The following is a 23,635-nucleotide window of genomic DNA, read 5'->3' as shown; positions in this document are numbered from 1 at the left end:
AAGCATAATTGTGGATCCATAGAATGAATTGTGTAGTGTTTCTTCTGTTTTTACTTTGTGAAATAGTTTGGAGAATATTGGTATTAGGTCTCCTATGAGTGTCTGATAGAATTCTGCACTAAACCCATCTGGCCTGCTTTTTATGTGGCTGGAGCCATAGGTACATCTCTGTGTACTCTTAGGATGGTGGTCTAGTCCCTGGGAGCTCTGGGGCGTCTGGTTGGTTGATGTTGCTGTTTTTCTTATGGGATTGCAAACTTCTTCAGCTCATTCAGTCCTTTCTCTAACTCCTCCATTAAGGACCCTATTCTCACAGAGGCTGTGAGCATCTGCCTCTGTATTTGTCAGGTTCTGGGAGAGCCTCTCAGGAGACAGCTATATCAGGCTCCTGTCAGCATGCACATCTTGGATTCTGCGATATTGTCTGAGTTTGGTGTCTGTATATGGGATGGATACCCCAGTGGGGCAGTGTCTGGATGACCATTCATTCAGTTTCTACTGCACACTTTGTCTCCATATTTCTTCCTCTGAGTGTTTTTCCAATCTTCTAAGAAGTACTGAAACAGCCACACTTTGGTCTTCCTTCTTCTTGACCTTCATGTGATTTTGGGTATTTCAAGCTTTTGGGCTAATATCCACTTATCAGTGAGTGCATACTGTGCGTGTTCTTTTGTGATTGGGTTATATCACAGAGGATGATATTTTCTAGTTTCATCCATTTGCCTAAGAATTTCATGATGTCATTGTTCTAAGTAGCTGAGTAGCATTCCATTGTGTAAATGTACTACATTTTCTATATCTATTCCTTTGTTGAAGGATATCTGGGTTCTTCCAGCTTCTGGATATAATAAATAAAGCTTATCTGAACATAGTTAAGCATGTTACTTTATTATGTGTTGGAATATCCTTTGGGTATATGCCCAGTAGTGGTATACTAGGATTCTCAGGTATATACAATTTTCCAAGGAACTGCCAGACTGATTTCTAGAGTGGTTGTACCAGCTTGAAATCCACCAACAATAGAGGAGTGTTCCTCATTCTCCAAATCCTCACCAGTATCTGCTGTCACCTGAGTTTTTGATTTTAGCCATTCTGACTGGTGTGAGATGGAATCTCAGAATTGTTTGATTTGCATTTCCCTGATGACTAAGGATGTTGAATATTTCTTTAGGTGTTTCTCAGCTATTCAATATTCCTCAGCTCTTAATTCTTTGTTTAGCTCTGTACCCAATTTTTAAAAAGGTTATTTGATTCTCTGGAGTCCAACTTCTGAAGCCATTTGTATATATTGGATATTAGCCCTCAATCAGATGTAGTATTGTTAAATATCTTTTGCCAATCTATTGTTTGCTGTTTTGTCCTAATAACAGTATCATTTACCTTACAGAAGTTTTGTAATTTTACGAGTTCCTTTTGGTCAATTCTTGATCTTAGAGCATAACTTCTGTTCATGAAATTTTCCCCTGTAACTATATGTTTAAGGATCTTACCCACTTTATCTTCTAATAGTTTCAGTGTATCTGGTTTTATGTGGAGGTCCTTGATCTACTTGGACTTGAGCTTTGTACAAGGTGATAAGAATGAATAAATTTGCATTCTTCTACATGCTGACCACCAGTTGAACCAGTACCATCTGTTGAAAATACTATTTTTTTTTTCCACTGGATACTTTTAGGTCCTTTTTCGTAGATCAGGTGACCATAAGTGTGTGGGCTCATTTCTGGGTTCTCAATTCTATTCCATTTATCTACCTGCCTGTCTCTGTAACAAAGCTATACACTTTTTGTCACTATTGCTCTGAAATACAGCTGGAGTTTAGAAATGGTGATTCTCCTAGAATTTCTTTTCTTGTTGAGAATAGTTTGAGTTATCTTGGTTTTTTGTTATCCCGAATGAATTTGCAAATTGTTCTTTCTATCTTTGTGAATTATTGAGTTGGTATTTTGATGGGGGTTACATTGAATCTGTAGATTACTTTTGGCAAAATGGCTATTTTACTTTATTAATTCTGCCAATCTATGAGCACGGGAGATCTTTCCATCTTTTGAGATCTTAAATTTCTTTCTTCAGAGACTTGTCATATAGCTCTTTCCCTTTCTTGGTTAGAGTCACACCAAGCTATTTTATATTTTTGTTGCTATTGTGAATGGTTTCATTTCTCTAATTTCTTTCTCTAATTTCTTCAACCTGTCTATCCTTTGAGTACAGGAAGACTACTGATTTTTTTAGTTAATTTTTTATCCAGCTACTTTGCTGAAGTTGTCAGGTTTAGGAGTTCTGTGGTGTAATTTTTGGGGTCACTTGTGTATACTACCATATCATCTGCAAATAGTGATATTTTGCCTTCTTCTATTCCAATTTCTATCCCTTTAACTTCTTTTTGTTGTCTAATTTCTCTGGCTAGGCCTGTGGGTACTATATTGTATTATTAATAATAGCCAGAAACTGAAAACCACCTAAATGTCCCTCAATGGAATGATGCATACAGAAAATGTGGCATATTTTCACAATGGTACCTATTAAAAAGTCATATATTAAAAACCAATGACTTCATGAAATGGATGGAGCTAGACACAAAAGCACACACATGTTATGTACTCACTAATAAATTCGTATTAGCCCAAATGCTCAGAATAACCATGATACAACTCACAGATCATATGAAGCTTAAGAAAAAGGAAGGCGAAATTGTGGATGTTTCAATCCTACTTAGAAAGAGAAAGAAAATAATCATGAGAGGAGAAAGAAGGAACCTGACAGTGAGATAGGAGAGGGATGGAAAAAAGAGGGTCAGGATCAAGTATGGAAAGAGACAGGAGAGAAGTACAGAGCCTCAGGAAATTGAATAGAGATGTGTAGCAGTAGGTGATTGGGAACTGGGGCTAGCCACTAGAAACTAGGACCAAACAGGGATGATATTAGCAGAAATACCAGCAAGGGGGATACAGAACCTCTTGAGCCCACCTCCTGTAGATAGACATGGCCCCCAGTTGAGGGATGGTTACACCACATCTCAAAATTTTAATCCAGAATTGTTCCTGTCTAGAGGAAATGCAAGGACAAAGACTGGAGTAGAGACTGAAGTAAAGGCCATCCAGAAACTGCCCTATCTAGGGATCAATTCCATCTGTAGATAACAAACCCTAACACTATTGCTGTTACAAAGAAGCACATGCTGACAAAAACTTAGTATAACTGTCCCCTGAGAGGCTGTGCGAGCACCTGACCAATACAGATACAGATATTCACAGCTAACCACTGGACTGATCCCAAGGGCCACCACGAAAGAGATAGGGAAAGGACTAAATGAGCTGAAGGAGATTGAAATCTCATAGAAAGAATAATAATATCAACTAACCAGACTACCTAGAGCTCCCAGGGACTAAACCACCAACCTACATATAGATGTGGATATATTCAAGGCTCCAGGTTACATATGTAGCAAAGGATTGCCTTATCTGGCATCAGTGGAAAAGGAGGCCCTTGTTCCTTTGTTGGCTTGATACTCAGCATAAGAGCATGCTAGAGCAGTGAAGTGGAAGAGGATAGGGATGTGTGCAAGCACTCTCACAAAGGAAAAGAGAAGGTGAATGGACTGTGGGGTTAGTGGAGAGGAAGCCTGTAAATAAATAAAATAACCAATTAAAAAATAAGAAAGGTCTTTAAAACAGCTAAACTCAAGCTTTTTTTTTTAGATTCTGCATTCCACTTATCTGCAATTGAAAAGGGCACTGACATTAGAAGATATTCTTTTGATCATAGTGATATTAATATAGATATTGTATTTATATATGAAGGGAAAGAGGTCTATAAAGATGGGGTCCTTCATGAATTCTCCATATTATTGACATACAAATGGTCAAAACAAGGTGCTGGCTTCTTTTGTACTTTTTTCTATCCAACAAGTCAATTGATGGCTGTTTCAATAAAAGAGAAAAGCAAAGTGATTTTCCAGTGCATTGTACATTGTGTATTTCCACACACAACTTTCCTTTATAAGAAAAATGTTTACATTTATGCTGGAAATTTTGATATTAAAACAGAAGATGCAGGCTATTTACAAGAGTTAGTGAGTAAATATGTGTTAATATGTCATAAGAGAATAAACATTTAAGGTTTACAAGACTTGAAAAGACTTACACTTATTGGTTATTCCGTAAGTTCTGATATACCCAAAGTAATTTATTCCCAATTTAAAAAATTCAATTTCTTTCATTTTCAATATTTACTATGACAAAGTAAACTTTAATCCTGGCTTAAATACAAGGTACTATAGCTGTCTGCCAGTCTCTCTACTTGTACTCCTTGAGAATTCTTGTGAAATTGTAAAATTTTCAGGGATATCCTGTAAAACTGTATGAGTGACAATATTTTATAAGTATTAATATTTTCTTATACATTTTCTTTCCCATTAGTTATGTTATATTATTACCAAATCATACTCTTTCAAGAAAATTCATTTACTTGTTTGCTTGTTTGTTTATTTTTTGTTTTTTTTTTTCTTCAAGAGTGTCTCTTTGTGTAGCCTTGGCTGTCCTGGAAGTCTCTCTGTAAAACAAGCTGGCCTCAAACTCAGAAATCTGCCTGGAGGCTCACACCCAAAAAGACAAGCAAATATATTTTTTAAATTTTATTCTACCACACAAATTCCATGATTCTAGGGAAAGTATTTGTTTTATTCATGACCAAATACTTACATCTATAATAAATCTTAGCACTGCCTATTAGTCGGTATCTTTTGAATGAAGGTGAATTGATGTTTTAGAACTATATAACAAGATAAATTTCAGCACAAGGTAATGGCAATATCTTCTTGACTTTTTTCCTTTCCTTTTGTATATACTCTTTGTGTCTTTAGAGTTTATAACATTTATCATGATCGAATTTAATTCCTGTATTATTAAAACAGTTTATATAATAAATATTTTGTAGGTATTCACAGATATCAACCAAAATTTCAATTAAAAGTATGTTTGTGCAGACATATAACATATGTGTGAGAAATTAAGGAAATGGATTTAGATGTAAATAAGTGTTGTGTTGCTTCCCTTCCATTTAACCTTCTGAGGTACCATCAGGTAGCTGATGTGCTCAACACCGAACAAACCCAAGTCTCTTCTGATTACCCAGTACTAGCAGTAAAAAAACTGACTGTGGGTCCTCATATGTACAATATTGCTGTACAATATTATTTTGCAGGCAAAGTTTGATGAATATAGTCTGTACAGTAAAATATGCCAGTCTATTTCTAAGAAGTAATGTAAATACAATTTTTCAGGTTAATGCCATAATAGGTACATATATACAGTGAATGGCAGTACATGTAGTTCCTGGTTATACAGGATGGACCTCTTCATGGATTGAAAGTCACGTGAAGAGTAACAAACTGAGAATATTTTTGGGGTTTTCGTTTTTAGGGTCTTACTTAATGGATGACTTTACTAATTACAACGCTTCATCTTACATTCCTGTGTTTTCCCAATGATTTCTCCTGTGTTTCTTAACATAGTTATAAACTCCCTCATGTCAGAAATATGTTCTCTGTTTGTTACATCCCTACCAGTTTTTATACAGTGTGTTTTATTCACTTTTGAATTCACCAACTGTTTACTCTAAAGTTGATACATACAGGGCTCTTAGGAATAAAGCTTTAAAGAAATACATCACTATAAGACAAGACAGACATAGACAAATCAATGAATAAATGTGTTTTTTATGTTCAGAAGTTATAACAAGTTTTATGGAAGTACATGTCGTGAAATGGCATGAATACCCACTTATCAATACTTATAGATGAGAAAAGGACCAATAAATGTCTTTGATATTAATGGGTACTATAGAGAAGAACAAAATCAGTGAGGGATAAAAAGTGTGACAAGAAATATTTTTATAGCATAGTCAGAAATGTTTTATTAAGAAGAGGGTATTTGGGTCTGCCACAGATCTATGAAAAGAACATTCCAAAAAAAGAACATTCCCAACTGAAAGGAAAAGTGGTATTAATAACCCTGGAACTGAAGGGAATTAGTTTGCCTCCAAAGCAGGAAAGTCAGTCTTACTAGAGATGGGTGAGGGGGAGATAGAGTGGAAAATATCAGGATGGAGAGATCCAGAGTTCTGGGTGGGTCATGAAGTTCATGGCATGGAACCCTATTTCTACCGTGAGTGGATGTAGTTGCAGGAGTTGTGAAGGAAAGGAGACAAGTTTTACTTGCCTTTTATATGTGAGTTCCTAAATTGAATAAAAAGGCCTCCTCCAAGGGAAAGTTTAGGAGCCAATGCAGAAGCCACTAAGATGTTGCTGGAGACTCCAGGTAAGAGTTAGGGCTTTAGTTTCAGTGTAGAAAAGGGTGGGCTATTAATGAATAGGAGTTATGTTTTTAAAGAAAAAACGAAAAGAACAATTACTTATTGGGAATGGATTAAGTATGGGCATGTTTGTCAAGTTACTGGATGTAGAACATTAGAAAAAGTAAGTAAAGAGAACCCTCAGGCCTGAGGGCGTACTCATCGGTTACCATGGAAGGTGCTTCAGGCAGACTGTAAAACAGACTTCTGTGTATCCATTGCCTTAGATCAATACAAGGAAGAAACAAAGTAGACAGCCTGGCAATATTTACCTCATATTTCACAGAGCTCAATACTGCAGGGAAAACATTGAACTGGGTATACATTAATTACTATTTATACAAAAGAAAATCATTTGGCCAAGACTTCTTGCCAAGTCCCCTTTTCAGTGGTGAAACTGTATCAATTGTCAGACAGATCAGAGAAACGCTTGCTTCTCTAATAGCTATGTGTATACATTGCCTTCTGCTTGGCTTCAAAGCCCCGTATCTCTGTTATAACTGTTTGGAGAGCAGTGTTGTTTGATATCACCTCCCATTCTGGTGGAAGAATTGAGGATATGTTTCATTTGACATGGATCCCAAGACTTACTCACAAATGGGCTCATATTAATTGCATTGTCTTTATCACTATAGTGTGTCAGTGTCCTGGAAGCAAATTGTATTGTTCTCAAAGGATGTGTCCTTCAAAGTCCACATTGGCCACAGCATAAAACCTTAGCTGGTGACAAATTTATTATTTATTTACTTGTCTCTATGTCCTCTGAGAAGCTATACAGAAAAATCATTGGCCTATAATTGCTATCTTTCATGCATATGCATATGTGTATGTTATATTTTGTTTGTAGTCTTTAGGCATATTTTTATAAAAATATAAAAAAACAGTTATTTAGAAACTTGATAATAGCATGGGACAATTCTTCAAGTATTCTAAGATCTATTAATATAAAATGAATCTAAGAAATAGTATAAGGGAATTATTGTTTACATTTGGCATGCAATTATGTACTCAAAAGGAATTATTGGCAATGAGATGATTTCAATCTTTACAGACATCAAATGACCTTATGCTTAGAATATCCTTGACATATTTGAAAGGACTTCACATGACTTTCTTTTGTCTCTGTACTTTAAAGCTTCTTGAGTTAATTATCCTTCACATTGTTCATTTATATGGTCATATGACTCAGAACTAAGTTCTTAAAGAGGAGAAAAAAACTAGACAAAAAGATGTTTTCATTTCATGGGAACAAAAACTTACTGATCAAAAATAAATAGAACAATATCAAAACTACGATAAAGGATTTTCATAAATGTTCCTTTAAATTCTAAATGTTAAAACTAATTTCTTTCTTTTTATAGTTCCCTTGCTACTATTTATATTAGTTAAATATAGCAAAGAATGCTTGGAATCTACTGTATTCTGCTCAAGAGGATCCCTCAACGATGATTCTGATGTCATCCTAATATGTATACCGATGTATTTAATAATATGTGTGTATGCATTTTTTTGTGTTTCCAATAGAAAATGACACCATCTATTGGACAGACATGGGCCTTAATAAAATCAGCAGAGCTAAAAGAGACCAGACTTGGAAAGAAGACATTGTTACCAATGGCTTGGGGAGAGTGGAAGGAATAGCTATTGACTGGATTGCTGGTAAAATCTATGGCTTCTTTTTCTATTTATTCAGCGGTTATATTTTTTCTTTGGGTGCCCATTCTTCTTTTAAAAATGTCTGGTTCTTGTTTCAGACATCTTAAAAATTCTTTCTAGCCGAGGGGGTAAATAATCCTCTTTGCATTTGGTTCATCTGTCTACTGCCTTTGGATAAGTGTTTCTAAGTAGATGTAGAGTTGGTGTTGTTAACTCTGCTCAATTCTCCAGAGAGGTCCGCAAGGGAAAAACAAAGTATAAGAAGTTTCCTTTTGCTTAGAGCCAGTATAAAGTTAAAACGAATACTTTCAACAGTTGGGAGAAGTTTGGACTTACTTTAACTATGTCAATGTATAAATGCATAATTAAAACCAGCAAACTATGAATTAGCATGGGAAGTCTCTATGAACTAGTTTAATTACAGATGTTTACCAAATGCATCAGAAAAGTAAACAAGCTCTTAGTTATGTGAAGACTGAGAAACTTAATTTCAAGTATAATTGATAAGCAATTCTATTGTTTCTAATTTGATTGGGGGCATTTCTGTATTTCTCCTAGGCAACATATATTGGACAGATCATGGTTTCAATTTAATTGAAGTTGCAAGACTCAATGGCTCTTTCCGTTATGTAATTATTTCCCAAGGCCTGGATCAACCAAGATCTATAGCCGTGCACCCAGAAAAAGGGTAATTTTCAGGTTTACATATATTTTCTGGATCTGAATTATATTTCCTTAAGTTTTATTAAGAAAATTTAGACAGAAACAATATTTTACGTATAATATCTACAACATAATAATTTTAGCACAGAAAGTATATTCAAATTTTTCTAATACATGTAGGATGAAGTATTTATCTTAATATAATGTATTTCAGTCATGCCCATATCCTATTTCCTCCCTCATCCCTCTTTCCCAGCTAGACTTGCTCCTTGCTTCTAAATTTTTAATTATTAATATTTGTTATCCAATAAGTTGAAATAAACGTGAGTAAATGTATATTGAGGGAGAGGATCATTTTTCAGATCACAGCTTATCTGTGGCTATACCATTGGGAATAAAATGACTAACCAAGAACAAATCAGGATAGAAGGTGCTCAAAGATTACATTCCCTAATCAACTCAGATGTTGATGGGAACATCTTAAGTGCTGTTAGTTAACACTCCTGTTAGTTCATGGCACATAGGCACAATGGTCTACGTTTCACCCTTAGATAAGTCAAATGGACAAGCAAAATATTTTAAGTATTGACACATTTAATATTACAACTCGTAATCAATCAGTTCAGGCTTGGATAATGTCTTAGTCAAAAAACCTAGCACCAAAAGTCAGAATAAGCTTAGTTCCTATAGGAGCTTCTGACTTGTTGGGATACAAACAGACATATTTTTGGGTAACAGAAAAACTATTTCCCTTGATTCCTCTATTTTAGTGTACCTTCGAACTTATTTTCCTTTATGAATTGTTTATTTCTTAGTTGACCTACCTTTCTTTTGTTGTAATATATTAATTATACATATTAGTGTGCCATAGTGATATTTCATACAAGTAGGCATAATTATAGTCTCTACCTCCTCTTATTCTCCTTTAATCTCTTCTTTTTATTGGATATTTCATGTATTTACATTTCAAATATTATCCCCTTTCCCCCTTCTCCCATACCTACTTCTATGTGGATGCTCCCATTACTGCCCACCCACTCCAACTTCAAGGTCCCGCATTCCCCTACATTGAGGAAACAAGTCTTCACAGGACCAAGGGCTTTTCCTTCCATTGATGCTGGATAATGCCATCCTCTGCCACATATGTGGCTGGAGTCATGAGTGCCTCTGTGTGTACTCATTGGTTGGTAGTTTAGTCCCTGGGAGCTCTGGTGGGGTTTGGTTGGTTGATATTGTTGTTCTTTTTATGGTGTTGCAAACTCCTTCATCTCCTTCAGTGTTTTCTCTAAATCCTACATTGGAGTCCCATTGTTCAGTCCAATGGTTAGCTATAACCATCCTCATCTGTATCAGTAGGGCTCTCCCCTTTTCTCTTCCAATTAGTACCTATTCTTCAGATATTTTGGGGGGTCAGTTTACCCAATCAGTTTCAATAGGAATACTTATAGTAATCAGAATTAAGAGTTATGTACTAGCACACTGAAATATTATCAGAAGTTATACTAAGTTCTCTCTCTCTCTCTCTCTCTCTCTCTCTCTCTCTCTCTCTCTCTCTCCTCTCTTTTCCTTCTCCTTCTCCTTCTCCTTCTCTTTCCTTCTACACTCTTTCTTTTTCTATCTCTCCAACCAAAAGCTATCTTTACCTTCTCAGGGAGTTATGGTATCTCTTGAGCCCCAGCCCCCTTACCAAGCATCAACTACTTATAAATCCTCTGGTGATGAGATGTGAAACTTTCTTAGTCCCTCTCCAACTATGTGAGAGAAGCTGAGTGTCCCCGTGTGGAGCAGGTCTTGGGGTAACCATTCTGCTGAGAGTTCCAGTGTACACTAACTATGACATAACAAAGACAGCAAACCACAATGCTGCACTTTTTACCTAGCTCTTACATTCCTTTTGCCTCATCTTTCAAAATCATTCCATGAAACTTGAGGGGAGCTATAGTTGTTCTAATTAGTGCCAAGTGTTATGTTGTTTGTTCTCAGTGTGTTTCATTAATAACACGTGAACTACCACTCTGAAAAAGTAATGACAGCCTCTTATGACCAAAGTTGACAGCATTACTGCTCTATGATTATAATCATAAATATTTAGAAGGCAATTTGAAAGGCACATCATATTCACACCAAATCCAAGTCAGGAGCTTTCCCTCTAAGGACTATATCCTCTCCAGCCATGTTTTCACCAGATTTATACTACCAGAGATAAATTCCCATCTCTAAGTGGCAGTCAAGTACAATCAGAAAGTGGTTGTTTATCCTCCTTAGTTAAATTACTAATGCACCAACGGGCACATCTCGCCAGGCGGAGCATTTATGTATCATAAAGAATTCACAGCTGAATACAATTGCAGATAGCAATTCCTCTCCAACAAGCTGAGCAAGATCTTCTAAAATCAGGAAAGCTAGCTTTCAGAGAAGACGCTTCCAGCTCTGTTCCAGTGTGGTTTCTCTGTATCAAGCAACCAACGCATATCATATTTTCAGTAATAAGGTCTTATTTACCATCTAGTATGTGTGTGAAACCAAGAGCAGTAACAATAACCTGTGCTGTTTTGGGGACTGCACTTTCTTTCTGGCTGACACTTTGACTTTATGCTATGGTTTGGGGAAGAATCTTTCCTTCACCTGAATATAACTCCATCCAACCTCTCTTTTGTTTTTAACTGTGAAAAGTTTGCAAGGCATTTACTGTGGGACCAAAGCTAGAGGACCCGGAGACCCTGAAGGGACAGTAGGAACATGGCCTGTTCCCATGCATCAGGTCCCTGTCAGGAGCCACAGCCATCATTTGTGGCCATCAGTCAGTCACAGGCAACACCCACAAGGCCCCCAAAGATATTAAAGGAGGTAACCTTTAGTCATGTAAGTTCAAGACAGATCTCCATTTTAATGAAGTACCTAAAGGCCTGGAGGGCTTAGCCAATAAGCTTTCCTTCCTAGACACTCCTCCCTGCAAAAGGTATTTAATCTCAGGGCTACCCTGAGCAGTGGGGTATGGTTTTATTCATCCACTTTCTGCCATGACAATAAATGCCTTAAAACCATGAACTGACTCTTTCCATCCAGATCCATCATGGACAGGCATGGAGGCATATGCCTATAGAGCCACTATTTAGTCTCCTGTGGATGGTTTCTCTGTATTCCCAGCCAGGATGGCCACCAAACTCAATCTGCCTCCTGTCAAGCCAAAGATTCTCCCTAAGGGACAAGCTGGAGCTCCCTATCCCCACCCCAACTCCCACCCCGGCCCTGGGTTAGATCCATCTTGTGACTCCAGATTCCATTTTTGGCTCTTCAGTGACTTCTAGCTGCACCTGGTTGTCCAAGAGCCAGAGAACCCGGTTGCCCAGCATTATTGCAGGCCCTGGGGCTTCCCTACAGTCCAGCACCTGTCCAGCAACAGGGTGGGGTGGGCTCTGTCACTCCACTATTCTATACTTTTCTACTTTATCACCTTAAACTTCTCAATGAAATACTTTCCTTTTGCTTTCAAAATAAAGTCCAAGGCATTCACTTTTGGATAAAACCAGAAATGTTTCATTAATCTTTCAATATTTATTTCTCAGCTTCTTAGAATTGTGGTTTGTGCTTATTGCCTCATTCCTGAGTTTTCACAGCCTTATGACAAAAATGTTTCTATGTTTTACTTTCCTAGTTTTGCAATGGACTCTTGCCTCCACTAACTATCTGGCCAGGAATTCAGTTTTCTATTCCTGCCTTCAATATCCATGATGTTTCTGGTTTTCTCTGAGGGTTCCTACAGCTCAGAGGGCATCTGCATTGCTTCTCTTTATTTCCACACTACTATAGTCTTTTCTCTTATTTTGTCATTTGAATAGATCTCAATTCAGGTCTTTCATTGAATTTTTGGACATACAGATAAATCTGTAAAATATACACAAATATTTGCAAATTATTAAAAATCAGTTTAATATCCATTTCAAATTCCTTTTAGATTGATTTGTCTGTTGTAGAAGTGAGTTTGTGCTACATTGCTTATGTTCATAGTAGATTGCATGCACACACCTGCCCTGGACCTATGTTTGAATCTATGAATGAAAGATGCAAATACATTAGCCTATTTTTAAAATGCCTTGGCTACCTTAAAGACTGAGAACTCCAAAACCTTCCGCTGCCACTCTAGTTCCAAAGTGGTGAGGTATCCAGTGGCCACTTACCTGAATACTCACATAGCTGATTGGCCTTTCCCCTGTGTCCTAGCCCTCACAAATCCAGGGGTCCTTGCCTGTGTCAATTTTCCCAGCCATTGGCTACTGATATCTTTATTGATTGATCAAAAACCAATTGGGGGCAAGGATCTATAACACTTGCACCCACAGATTCCCAATTGAATCAAAGGGTTAGACCAAATCTCCAACAGTCAGTCACTGAACCAACATCACATGACCCACTGACTTCCTTTCTTTTTTCCCCTTTTCTCTGTTTTTTAATTGGATATTTTATTTATTTATTTACATTTCAAATGTTATCCACTTTCCCAGTTTCCCTGCCCCCAAACCCTATCCCATCTTCCCTCCCTCTGCTTCTACGAGGATGGTCCCCTACCCACCCACCCACTCCCACCTAGCATTCCCCTACACCGGGGCTTGGACCTTCACAGGAGCAAGAGCTTCTCCTTCCATTGATGCCAGATAAGGCCATCATCTACTACATATGCAGCTGGAGCCATGGGTTCCTCCATGTGTACTCTTTGGTTGGTAGTTAAGTTCCCTAGGAGTCCTGGTGTGTGTGTGTGGGGGGGGTCTGGTTGGTTGATGTTCTTCTTCCTATGGGGTTGCAAACCCCTTCGGCTCCTTTAGTCCTTCCCCTAACTCCTCCATTGGGATCCCTGTGCTCAGTCTGATAATTGGCTGCAAGCATGCTCATTTGTATCTACTGAGCATCTGAGGAGACAGCTATAACAGGCTCCTGTCAGCAAGCACTTCTTGGCATCAGCAACAGTGTCTGGGTTTTGTGTCTGCATATGGTGGGGGAGTCTCTGGATGGCCTGTCCTTTAGTCTCTGTTCCACTGTTTGTCCCCGTATTTCCTTTAGACAGGAGCAATTCTGGGATAAAATTTTAGAAATGAGTTGATGGCCTCGTACCTCAACAGGAGACCATGCATAACCTCTGGATATTGTCTCTACATGTTCTTCCTCCCGTTTGTTGGGTATTTCAGCTAATGTCGTCCCTGTTGGTTCCTGAGAGCCTCTTGTTTTGGTATCTGGGACTTTCTGGTGGCTACCCCCAGTCCCTATCCTTCATTGTTAAATATTTCTGTTCAATTTCCTGACCCTCTGTACATCACAGGAATTCTGTTACCTCTCATACCTGATCCTGAACCCTGAATTCACCCCCCTTTCTTCATCTCAACAGAGTTTTCAGTGTTATCCCCTTCCAAAATGTCATTTTCCCCTAGTTCCATACAAGCCAGGAGCCATCTACCTCTTCTACCCTCAAATTCTTCCATTTGCCTATGCAGACATTGGTCAGATTCACCCTTTCCCTTCATTGAGAGACCATGAGCCAGTCAGTGACTCAGCAAGATCTCTGAAAATAGTTTTGACTTCCAAATCTTCATCCCTAGTGTAAAAGTTACATTTCAGTTCATGAGCTAAGAAACTTAATATTTATGACAATATTAGATTATTCTTTATGTACCTCCTCTTTTTGTTGAAAGCACATAAATGGAGCTTTTTCATGTTTGCAGCTAAGAGTAGAAATGATTCATAGAAAATAATTACTAGTATTTGAAAACACCAGTGACAGGTGTCCCTTTACACATTGGCAAGCATTTATTTATTGACTTGACTTCAGTGGAAAAGACATTAAAATGAAAGGTTTATGAAAATTATTCAAAATGATTTCCAAGTAATGTTAACATAGAATTTTAAGTGCTAAAATTCCCATCTTGGAAATAAAATACAGCATTTTACAATTCTGTTTGAAATTAAAACATGGCAGGTGATATTGTCCAGGGAAAGGGGTACCATAATGGAATAAATTAGTGAAATTCAAGATAAAAATGTGCCATAAACAGTGGGCATGAAGCCTGTTTTGAAACAATAGAGACTTGAAGCCTTTTTAAATGTAGCCAAATGTAAAACTGGAACCACCTAGGAATTTAGTTCCACTTGAAAAATCAGCTTTTCCTCCTAGAATTTTTTCCCCTTTTGGCAGCTTCTAGGTATTAGGCAGACTTGAATATAAGATTTTCCTTATACTGAAATGTTATTTTCCCTGATATAGAAAGAGCTAATTAATATATGATATAGAAAGATCCAATTAATCATGCATGACATTAAATTGTAACTAAAACTAAACATTCTACTCCTTTCTCAGTCACCAGAATATATGTTATCTATTGTGATTGAGTATTATATGGTGTATAAGAGACACAATTTCCATGTTAGTTTGACAATTTATTACCTAAATAAACACTTTAATGAAACATAGAATTTAAGTTTGAAAATGTTTAGAAGTGTTTACAATTTTTCTAGCTTAATTTGCCATGTAACTATATTATTGCCCATTTTCTCAGCCATATTAGTCAACATTATAAGCATTTCACAGCTGAAAAGCATGATCTCAAGAGGGAGAATAATCCCAGGCTTGGAACATTACTCTTCTCTAAGTGTTGTACGTTCCTAAAGGTGCTACCTACTTAGCTCTCTACTTTTAGTTTCAGAGTGAGGAAACTAAAATGTATTCATCTTGACCTTACATTTATAAGATAGTATTTAATTTTTTTCCATTCAAAACTTCTTGATGACAGTGAAGTGATGCATTAATTAACCAATCCCCAAACAGTTCTGTTTGGTTTTCTATAGTAGGATATCCCCTCTGGCCTCTCTTACATGCAGAAAAATGTGTATAAAATCTATCTCTAGAATAGTTTTTATATTTGTTTGTTTTTACCCAGAAACTTTATCAGTACTCATGTCAGAAGCTTGCATGGAAGCATCACAATCAAATTAGAGAGAGGCTATTAATATCAAATAAGGTAAACTTGTTCCTTAAAACTAAGCTCTTAACTGTTCAGGCTAGTTCCTCATAGCATGTCTTTTTATATATGGACATCTTTTGTTACATTCATTATAACTCAGGAAAAAAGTGTTCAATATAAAATTACTATCATTGACAGAACAATATACAGCCAAGATAATGGTATGGGACTGCATTTGTAGGGCTTAAATTTGTTTTCTAGCTTGTCCATATTGGTCATATAAAGTGAGTACATTCACTTTCAAAGTCGTTTCTGCAGCCGTGAGAAATGGGGCTAAACGTGTATACCTGCTTAGAGTATTTGTTCCATGTGCTTCAGAGAATGATACACAATTGCTGGGCATTTGGATGTAACTGAGTCTGCTTACTAAATTTATAAGGAACAAAAGTAAAACAATAAATAACAAGATAGAACTAGAGACAATGAAACATCATGAAATTAAGTGCTCACAACATGTCCCAGAAATGAGTGAATTAGCCTTTGAGAGGGAAAACCAAAGGCAACATCATTAAGTTGTAGGCTTCCAAGTTATCTCACAGTAATTGATTGGGGAAGGCAGCTGGAGTTCAGGTTGAAAGTCCCAGCCGTTGGTAGAGAAGAATTACCTAGGGTAACAAAAATAGCATCAGACCGAGACCATCAAAGTAGTGGCTGGGGAGGCTGAGAAATGCAAAGAGCACTCCCCGGATTCTCCATAGATGGACACCTGGCTCTCCTTTATCACAATACACCTTTTTACATTCTAGGATAAATAGTAATCTTGTTTGGAAATAGTCTGTCTTCTAGATCTCCTCAGAGATCTAGCTTGTTTGTTTGATTGTTTGTTTGTTTGTTTGTTTTTGTTTTTGTTTTTAAATCAGCTTTAACTAGTTGCTTCAGGGTCCAGGAAATGAGTTTTACCACAAAGAAGGAAGTCTGCTTTCACAAAGCTTGACCAGCTCTTCATGATTTACCAATACAATGTACATTACCCTGCTCCTTTAAAACTGGTCTTCCTTGCTCAGTTGGTATGTTTGTAAACAGATTAGCACTAAGAACAAGGTTTATTAAATGCATTTCCATCCCTATTTGAATATGTTGAAAGGTGATAACAATGACTTTCCCAGTTGCCCTAGGGCCTCCATTGTAATTCAACACCTTCTGCCTGTTACCTATTATGACGTTTGTCCTTAGTGACTTAAATGGTATCATACATTTGTTTACCAATTGAAATTGTAATACATTGAAACAATCATTTAAGGATTTTGTTTTTTCTGTATATATCTTTTATGCCTTTAAACAAGTTTCATACAAATAAAATATTAGTTAAATTTTCTACTAATTTTTCCCTTTTTGAACCATAAAATTTGTATATATGAAGGATAGTATCCTCAGAATTTAGTTACGTGGGAATTTTAGTCACACCTTTTGCATAATGTTGTCAAATAATAACACAAAATTTTTATAGCTTTAAAAAACAACTATTAAAATAATTAATGTATATATTTTATTTAGTTCAATTTTTGAAGTTAATGAATATGTTTATTATATGTATATAACAACACACAGGTTTTGTTTAGTTTTTTTATATGAAACCTTGTGATCTTTCCCTGAGTCAAACTAACTCATATATGAATCTTCACAGAAAATTGTTCCTGTCTGAAATAATGATTAGCATATTTTTATAACTTTAGTTTTTCATAGTTTATAAGCTTGTGTTTACAAAGTTTCAAAATTAAGAACAATTGTATTTCTCTAAAAGCATGGTTTTCTCTGCTATTGAATAATGAAATTTATGATTGAATGAATGAATGAGTAAAAAATGAGCAAACTGTTATCTTTATTGTTCACATTCCCTTTTTCACCATCTTTTGTCTCATGACAAAAGCTTCTCTTTCTAGATTACATATTTTTCTCATAAAAGTTTTGATATTATTAAAATGAAAATGCTTTCTTTTCAAAGTGTGATATGTATATTAGTATGGAATCACAAGTTAGTCTTTAAATTTTAAATTAGAATGGTTATGTTTAAAGGTTATGGTAACAGTTGAAAGCTGAAATGATTTCATAGATACATAAATTACACTATATTTAATTTTTAAATATCATAATTACTGGATGCTATATACAGTTCTGAAAAAAATCAGAAAAAAAGTCTTTATTGAACCTATAATTTAGTAGAGGAAAATATTCAAAATGAATAAGAAGATAAAGAAAGGCCAATATGCTATTTTACTCTATTCTGGATTCTTTCCTATTAAGATGTAGACTTCAACATGATATTATCATCAAAAAGACAACAGAAGCCTCATGAAGAAAAAAAAACAAAACAAAAATAAAACAGAAACAAAACAACAAAAACATTAGGCAGCAGGTTGGAGAAGAGAATTTCAGCATATGCAAATGATTCTTCCAAAGAATTGAATCCATCCTCATGATGTCTACATGTGGCTAAATATCTTTTATAATAAGATTTTATTCTTAACTGTAGTGATATCAGATATTTGTAAATTAAGTTGTGTGGCTTATTATTTGGTTCTATTATGAACATTTACTGTGAAGAGTTTTAATGTCATCTTGTCTATTTGATGTCCCTTAATCTGTCAATTATTATAAATGATCATTTAATTTCAGCTTCTTGTTTTGGACTGAATGGGGACAAGTGCCCTGCATTGGGAAAGCTCGCCTAGATGGTTCTGAGAAGGTCATGATTGTAAGCATGGGAATAACATGGCCCAATGGCATCTCCATTGACTATGAGGTCTGTTGGATTCCTTTTAAGATTCTAAAGTGTGTTCACAGCCAACTTGCAATAGTCTACTTTTAATACTCACTCATTTCATTAATAAATAACTAAGACATTTTGAACTCTTGTTTTCCTATCACTTTTTAGGAAAATAAATTATACTGGTGTGATGCTCGCTCAGACAAGATAGAGAGAATTGACCTTGACACTGGTGGGAATCGTGAAGTGTTGCTGTCTGGGAGCAATGTGGATCTGTTCTCAGTTGCAGTCTTTGGGGCTTACATCTACTGGTCTGACAGGTAATTTATTTTTTCATGAGTGTTTGAGTCTCAAAATGTTATTTCAGTGCCATTTCTTTGCCCTTGAAGGATTAGCCATACTTTAGCAAGGTTACAGAAAGCATTTCACAAAACCATGTAATTTTTACAGAGAAGGCTAGCCAGCAAGGCTCTCTAGCTATTCCGTGGTCAAGCATTTCAGCACCAAACACTGCAATTGGGTTCTTTTTTCTTCCATTTGAGTCATGCCTTATATTCAGTTTTACCTTGCTTTATTTTATTTTAATTAATTAAAAACTGTTAACTCTGCATGTTCAACTTTCTGGCAGAGCACACGCCAATGGGTCAGTCAGAAGGGGCCACAAGAACGATGTCACAGAAACAGTCACCATGAGAACAGGACTTGGAGTCAACCTAAAGGAGATCAAAATTTTTAACCGAGTAAGAGAAAAAGGTCAGCATACTTAATGAAATACACAATTAATAAATTTTATATCATTTCTCATTTACTTTTTAAAAATTAAGAATTAAAGAGGATTATTAAATAAGATCAAAGCCTCCAAATTCCCTTTGTGATGATTTTTTTAATAACAACCAGAGAAAAGCCCAATGAATGAACATATAACAGTATATACATGCATATTTCTTTTTTGTTCATATGTACAGTCATGTGACATAGGACAAGTCAAGAATGAGTTTGTACCAGTGTGTGCAAGGCACTACTACTACTACGGTATTAGATAAAAAATTGTATTATTTGTTTCGGTTTATCTTTTAGAAGAAAAGTTGTAATGGCTCTCAAAACGATTGTCTTCAATGTGCATTCTGAGCCATCGTTCCTTTGATGGAGTTTTGTCTATTTTTAAATTCTTTTTTATTCTGTCTCCTTATACAAAAGACACCGTACATAATAATTTTGAAGGTGGTAATAATGAGTCATAGTATAGATTCGGTCTTGTTTTAAAATTGGGCTCATTTATGCCCTATATACGATAGGCAAGGCAAGAAAAGCCACCCACCCAATTTCCTCTATGTCTCACGGACCCTGATGACAGCAGCACTTGATCGCTCAGTGACTTTGGGTTATGTTTGAGTGACTCAATTGCATGTGACAACAATTTACAATATAAAACCTATAGTTTTAAGAAAATGTATTCTACACTTTAAGGGAGATTTATTTTTAGTTTGGTTTTGGTGTGAAGGCCTGAACTCAGGACTCGGTACCTGTAAAGGCATCACCCCTAAGTTAAATGGCTAACTAATCTTAGTAAGTTAAATCTGAATGCTGTTGTTTGACTGTAATATATACAAACATATATATTCCTTCAAATTGGAATTCAAACAACTAAAGCCTGTGATTTACAAATTCACTATTGTTTTGTACTTATTTTTTAGCGACCAATGTTTAAAAATAAAATGGTTAAGTGTTATAAGTCCTAGCATTTCTGTTAGGGGTGAGGTAAACTTATTTAAACATCAAAAAAATGATTTTACATTTGTGGATTTGTCTTTCTCAGGGACCAATGTCTGTGCCAAAGAAAATGGCGGCTGTAAGCAACTATGTCTCTATCGAGGAAATTCTCGAAGAACCTGTGCCTGTGCCCATGGGTATTTGGCTGGGGATGGAGTTACTTGTCTAAGGCACGAAGGATATTTGCTATATTCAGGAAGAACAATATTAAAAAGCATACATCTTTCTGATGAAACCAATTTGAATTCCCCAGTACGGCCCTATGAGAACCCACATTATTTCAAGAACATTATAGCCCTGGCCTTTGACTATAATCAAAGAAGAGAAGGTACCAATCGGATCTTTTACAGTGATGCACACTTTGGAAATATACAGCTTATTAAAGATAACTGGGAAGGCAGACAAGTAATTGTGGAAAGTAAGTACAAACCCTAAATTGTTGTATGCAAGTGTCCCTTCAGTTTAGAGAAATAACAGTGTTACATTATGGAGCAGTTGTGCACCCAGAGTTCGTATTCGAGAACGACTAGGTTTATAACATTTATCCATTCTCAAAGTGTCAATGCAGGACAGACCCGTACATACTGTAAGCAGTAGTTTTAATATCTGGAACATCTTAACATCATGTTTGCTTCCGATAAGTCCTGTAATACTGGTAATTTGTCAGTATACAATTATTTTTAATTGATCTCCTTCAAGTGTGCATGATACGGTAGCTTTAAAATATCTCTAATAATTTTCAGTTTTTCTTATTTTCTGAAAAATTATGAGACATCAGTGTATGTATGTATCTTGAAGTGGTGATGTTAAGTGATTTAGGCTTGAAGATTCATTTCAGTGGGAAGAGAGCTTTTCTAGAAAGTGTAAGGCTGTAAGTTGGAAAACAAACTAAAACCATTGAAAAGCAATGTTATTGCAACCATTCGAGCTTCCTGTTTCATTTAGTGTGGATTATCCATACAATTTACAGAAATCTCTTTCCTTCATTTATGAATATGAACATCTTCATACAGATTCTCTCTGCTGTTAGCTTGTAATTTCTGCTTATTTATCCCTGCTCCTTCTTTTTCTCTGTACTGAATCAGTCTCTTATCTATAGTTATAAGTTGCAATATATTATAGTATTTATAATAAAATTTTAAAGATATATAGGCTAAAATATGAAGTTTTGTTTCAACAATGTCAATGCCATCTCATCTAGAGCTGAAAACTACCATTTCTTTTAGATTTTTTTGTAAGTCTATGTAGCATCTTGAATTATAAAAGTGGATTAGTGATCAATGTGTTAATCAGCTAGATGACCTATACTGACATATTACAACATTTATTTCAGCTTACATGTCTCTATTTTACTCTTTGGTAAGCATGTGCCTAATTTTGCACACATTGAAGACTGTTGCAATTATTGAATTTATTAACAATTTATGTCTCATGAATATATTAAATATTACAGTTGTTTTTATTTAGATAAATATACCCATTCATAAATGTAAATATTTGTTTAAGATAAGAACCTGGAAACAAGTACCAAGTTTGGTACATGGTCACAAGTTTTATCCTATAGGTTGCTATAGTTATTATTTCTTAACAATTTGAATACTTATGGCCTGGTACATTTTGGCTTCTCTCAGTCTCTGAGTCTATTTCTCTGTCTTTCAGTCTCTCTTTGTCTATATAGCTATAATGAACTGTTCTGATTATGGAATTAATACATATTAGATACTCATTGATTCTTTGGGTATGTTTAGCTGAGGTTACCTGTATATTACTTTTCGGTTTCTCATTTCCCACTCTAACAGAATTCATCATTGCAAGTGTTCATATCGAACCACAGCACATTAATTAACTTATTCATCATGTACAGTTTAGACATTCTGGAGGTAAAAGATGAATATCTATTTAGAAACCTGTAGAAGCCACAATTTAACGAAGAAAACTACAAGCAAACAATCATTGTTATAGAGTAGATCTACAAGATACCTGAGGCCTTTAGAGAATACACAATCAGGCTGGTGAAGAATCTTATGAAAGGTGATGCTGTGCAGAACTGAATTAAGGACATTTCCTGTGTAGATAGGAATTGTCAGTAGCATGGACCAAGTGGAAGGGAAGAGGGGAAACACATGATTGTAGATCTGTCCTTCTCAGATTGTGAATCCCTTGGGATCCTCAGTACAGTGTGGAGAGACATAGGGAACAAAACCTAGATAGAACAAAATCTATCTTTTTCGTAGACTTTACTCTAAGTTTATAAAAGCACCATTTGTAATTGCAGCTAAGCTTTCAATCACACCATAAATTCTAGCTCTACTGGAGCTAATTGTAGTTTTCACTGAAACATATATGGAGCTAAAAAGAAAAAAAAAAAAAACCCCAGCTAGTTTAACTTAAGCATAACTTTGAAAAAAGGATAACATTAGGATGTTTTTTGTTCTTTCTATTGTTGATTTTATCAAATCTCAATGCTTCTCTTCATATCTCTTCAGCATTTTGTGTGAGGAAAGAGACAAAATTTATAGGCGTTTAGGTAGTCTTCCGAAGGAAACCAGCTATTTGATTGTTTGTGTCAGCCTGCACTTTCCCCAAGAGGCATCCTATCTACTCCAAAAAAAAAAAAAGGAAAAACATGGAAGTAATGATACACACCCAGGTGTGTGACGGAATATATATGATATTGTCATTATAATATTGACTGCAATTAACATTTTAAAAAACCATACATTTAGGTAGAAATTAATTATTTATAAAAAAAGTTACTTATTCTTGGCAAAAACTTGACAGCTTCTTCAGGGCTTTGAGCCTTTTCTGGTGAGATGTGTGATTTCTAAGGTTTGTGAGTTGATGGCACAGCTTAATGGAATTGTCAGAGCTGGACGGAATGTATTATTAGGGAACCAATGTTTTGCAAATGAAAGGGATAAGAGATACATACAAAGGAAGTGATCAACCAATATGTTGGTAATGGGTTGAGAAAAGTCTACCACCATGGTTTCAATGTCTATACCACATTTACATTTCTCCTGTAATGGCTAGTTTGAAAGAATCCATTGTTACCCAAAAACTTTAATTTATTCCTTCCCTTCCCACTGCATAGCTGCAATTAAACTAAGATATCAAAACAGAGAAGAGACGAAGAGAATCCATCTACTGTATAGAATGCCAAATAGAAATCTGTGCAGTTGAAAATAGTGGTAATTTTTCATTATCATTAGCAGTTAGTTATCTTCATAAGGACATTTTATTTATATTATCATACATATTGACTCATTATTCTAGACTGTGGTAATATGATAAATTTTCTTTTTTATTGGATTTTTTATTTACATTCAAATGTTATACCCTTTCTCTATTTCCTGTCCATAAACTCCCAGTCCCATCCCCTTCCCCATCTTCTATGAGGTTGGTCCCCAATCCATCCACCCAGCCCTTCCTGCAACCCTGCCCTGACATTCTCCTATACTGGGGGATCAAGCTTTGGCAGGACCAA

The 23,635-nt window shown here is 35.8% G+C and overlaps 2 protein-coding genes across 2 annotated transcripts in view; both read left to right on the top strand.

Moving 5' to 3' along the window:
- LOC116901379 (low-density lipoprotein receptor-related protein 1B-like) overlaps positions 1-23,635 on the top strand; it is a gene marked incomplete at its 5' end in the record, with an annotated part of 293,026 nt that overhangs the window by 83,669 nt on the left and 185,722 nt on the right. The gene's annotated exons all lie outside the window — the stretch shown is intronic.
- The window catches only part of LOC116901378 (low-density lipoprotein receptor-related protein 1B-like), a 142,815-nt gene continuing 126,631 nt past the window's right edge, over positions 7,452-23,635 (top strand). Inside the window, exons 1-6 of the mRNA XM_032903246.1 lie at positions 7,452-8,007; positions 8,563-8,692; positions 18,288-18,414; positions 18,547-18,698; positions 19,007-19,131; positions 20,195-20,566. Of these exons, the coding sequence (XP_032759137.1) occupies positions 7,848-8,007; positions 8,563-8,692; positions 18,288-18,414; positions 18,547-18,698; positions 19,007-19,131; positions 20,195-20,566 (1,066 nt within the window). The 5' untranslated portion in view covers positions 7,452-7,847. The remainder of the gene's footprint in view (positions 8,008-8,562; positions 8,693-18,287; positions 18,415-18,546; positions 18,699-19,006; positions 19,132-20,194; positions 20,567-23,635) is intronic.

Source organism: Rattus rattus, chromosome 5 (genome assembly GCF_011064425.1).
Source record: "Rattus rattus isolate New Zealand chromosome 5, Rrattus_CSIRO_v1, whole genome shotgun sequence".
NCBI classification, from domain to species: domain Eukaryota; kingdom Metazoa; phylum Chordata; class Mammalia; order Rodentia; family Muridae; genus Rattus; species Rattus rattus.
This window is presented reverse-complemented; position numbering and strand designations above follow the sequence as displayed.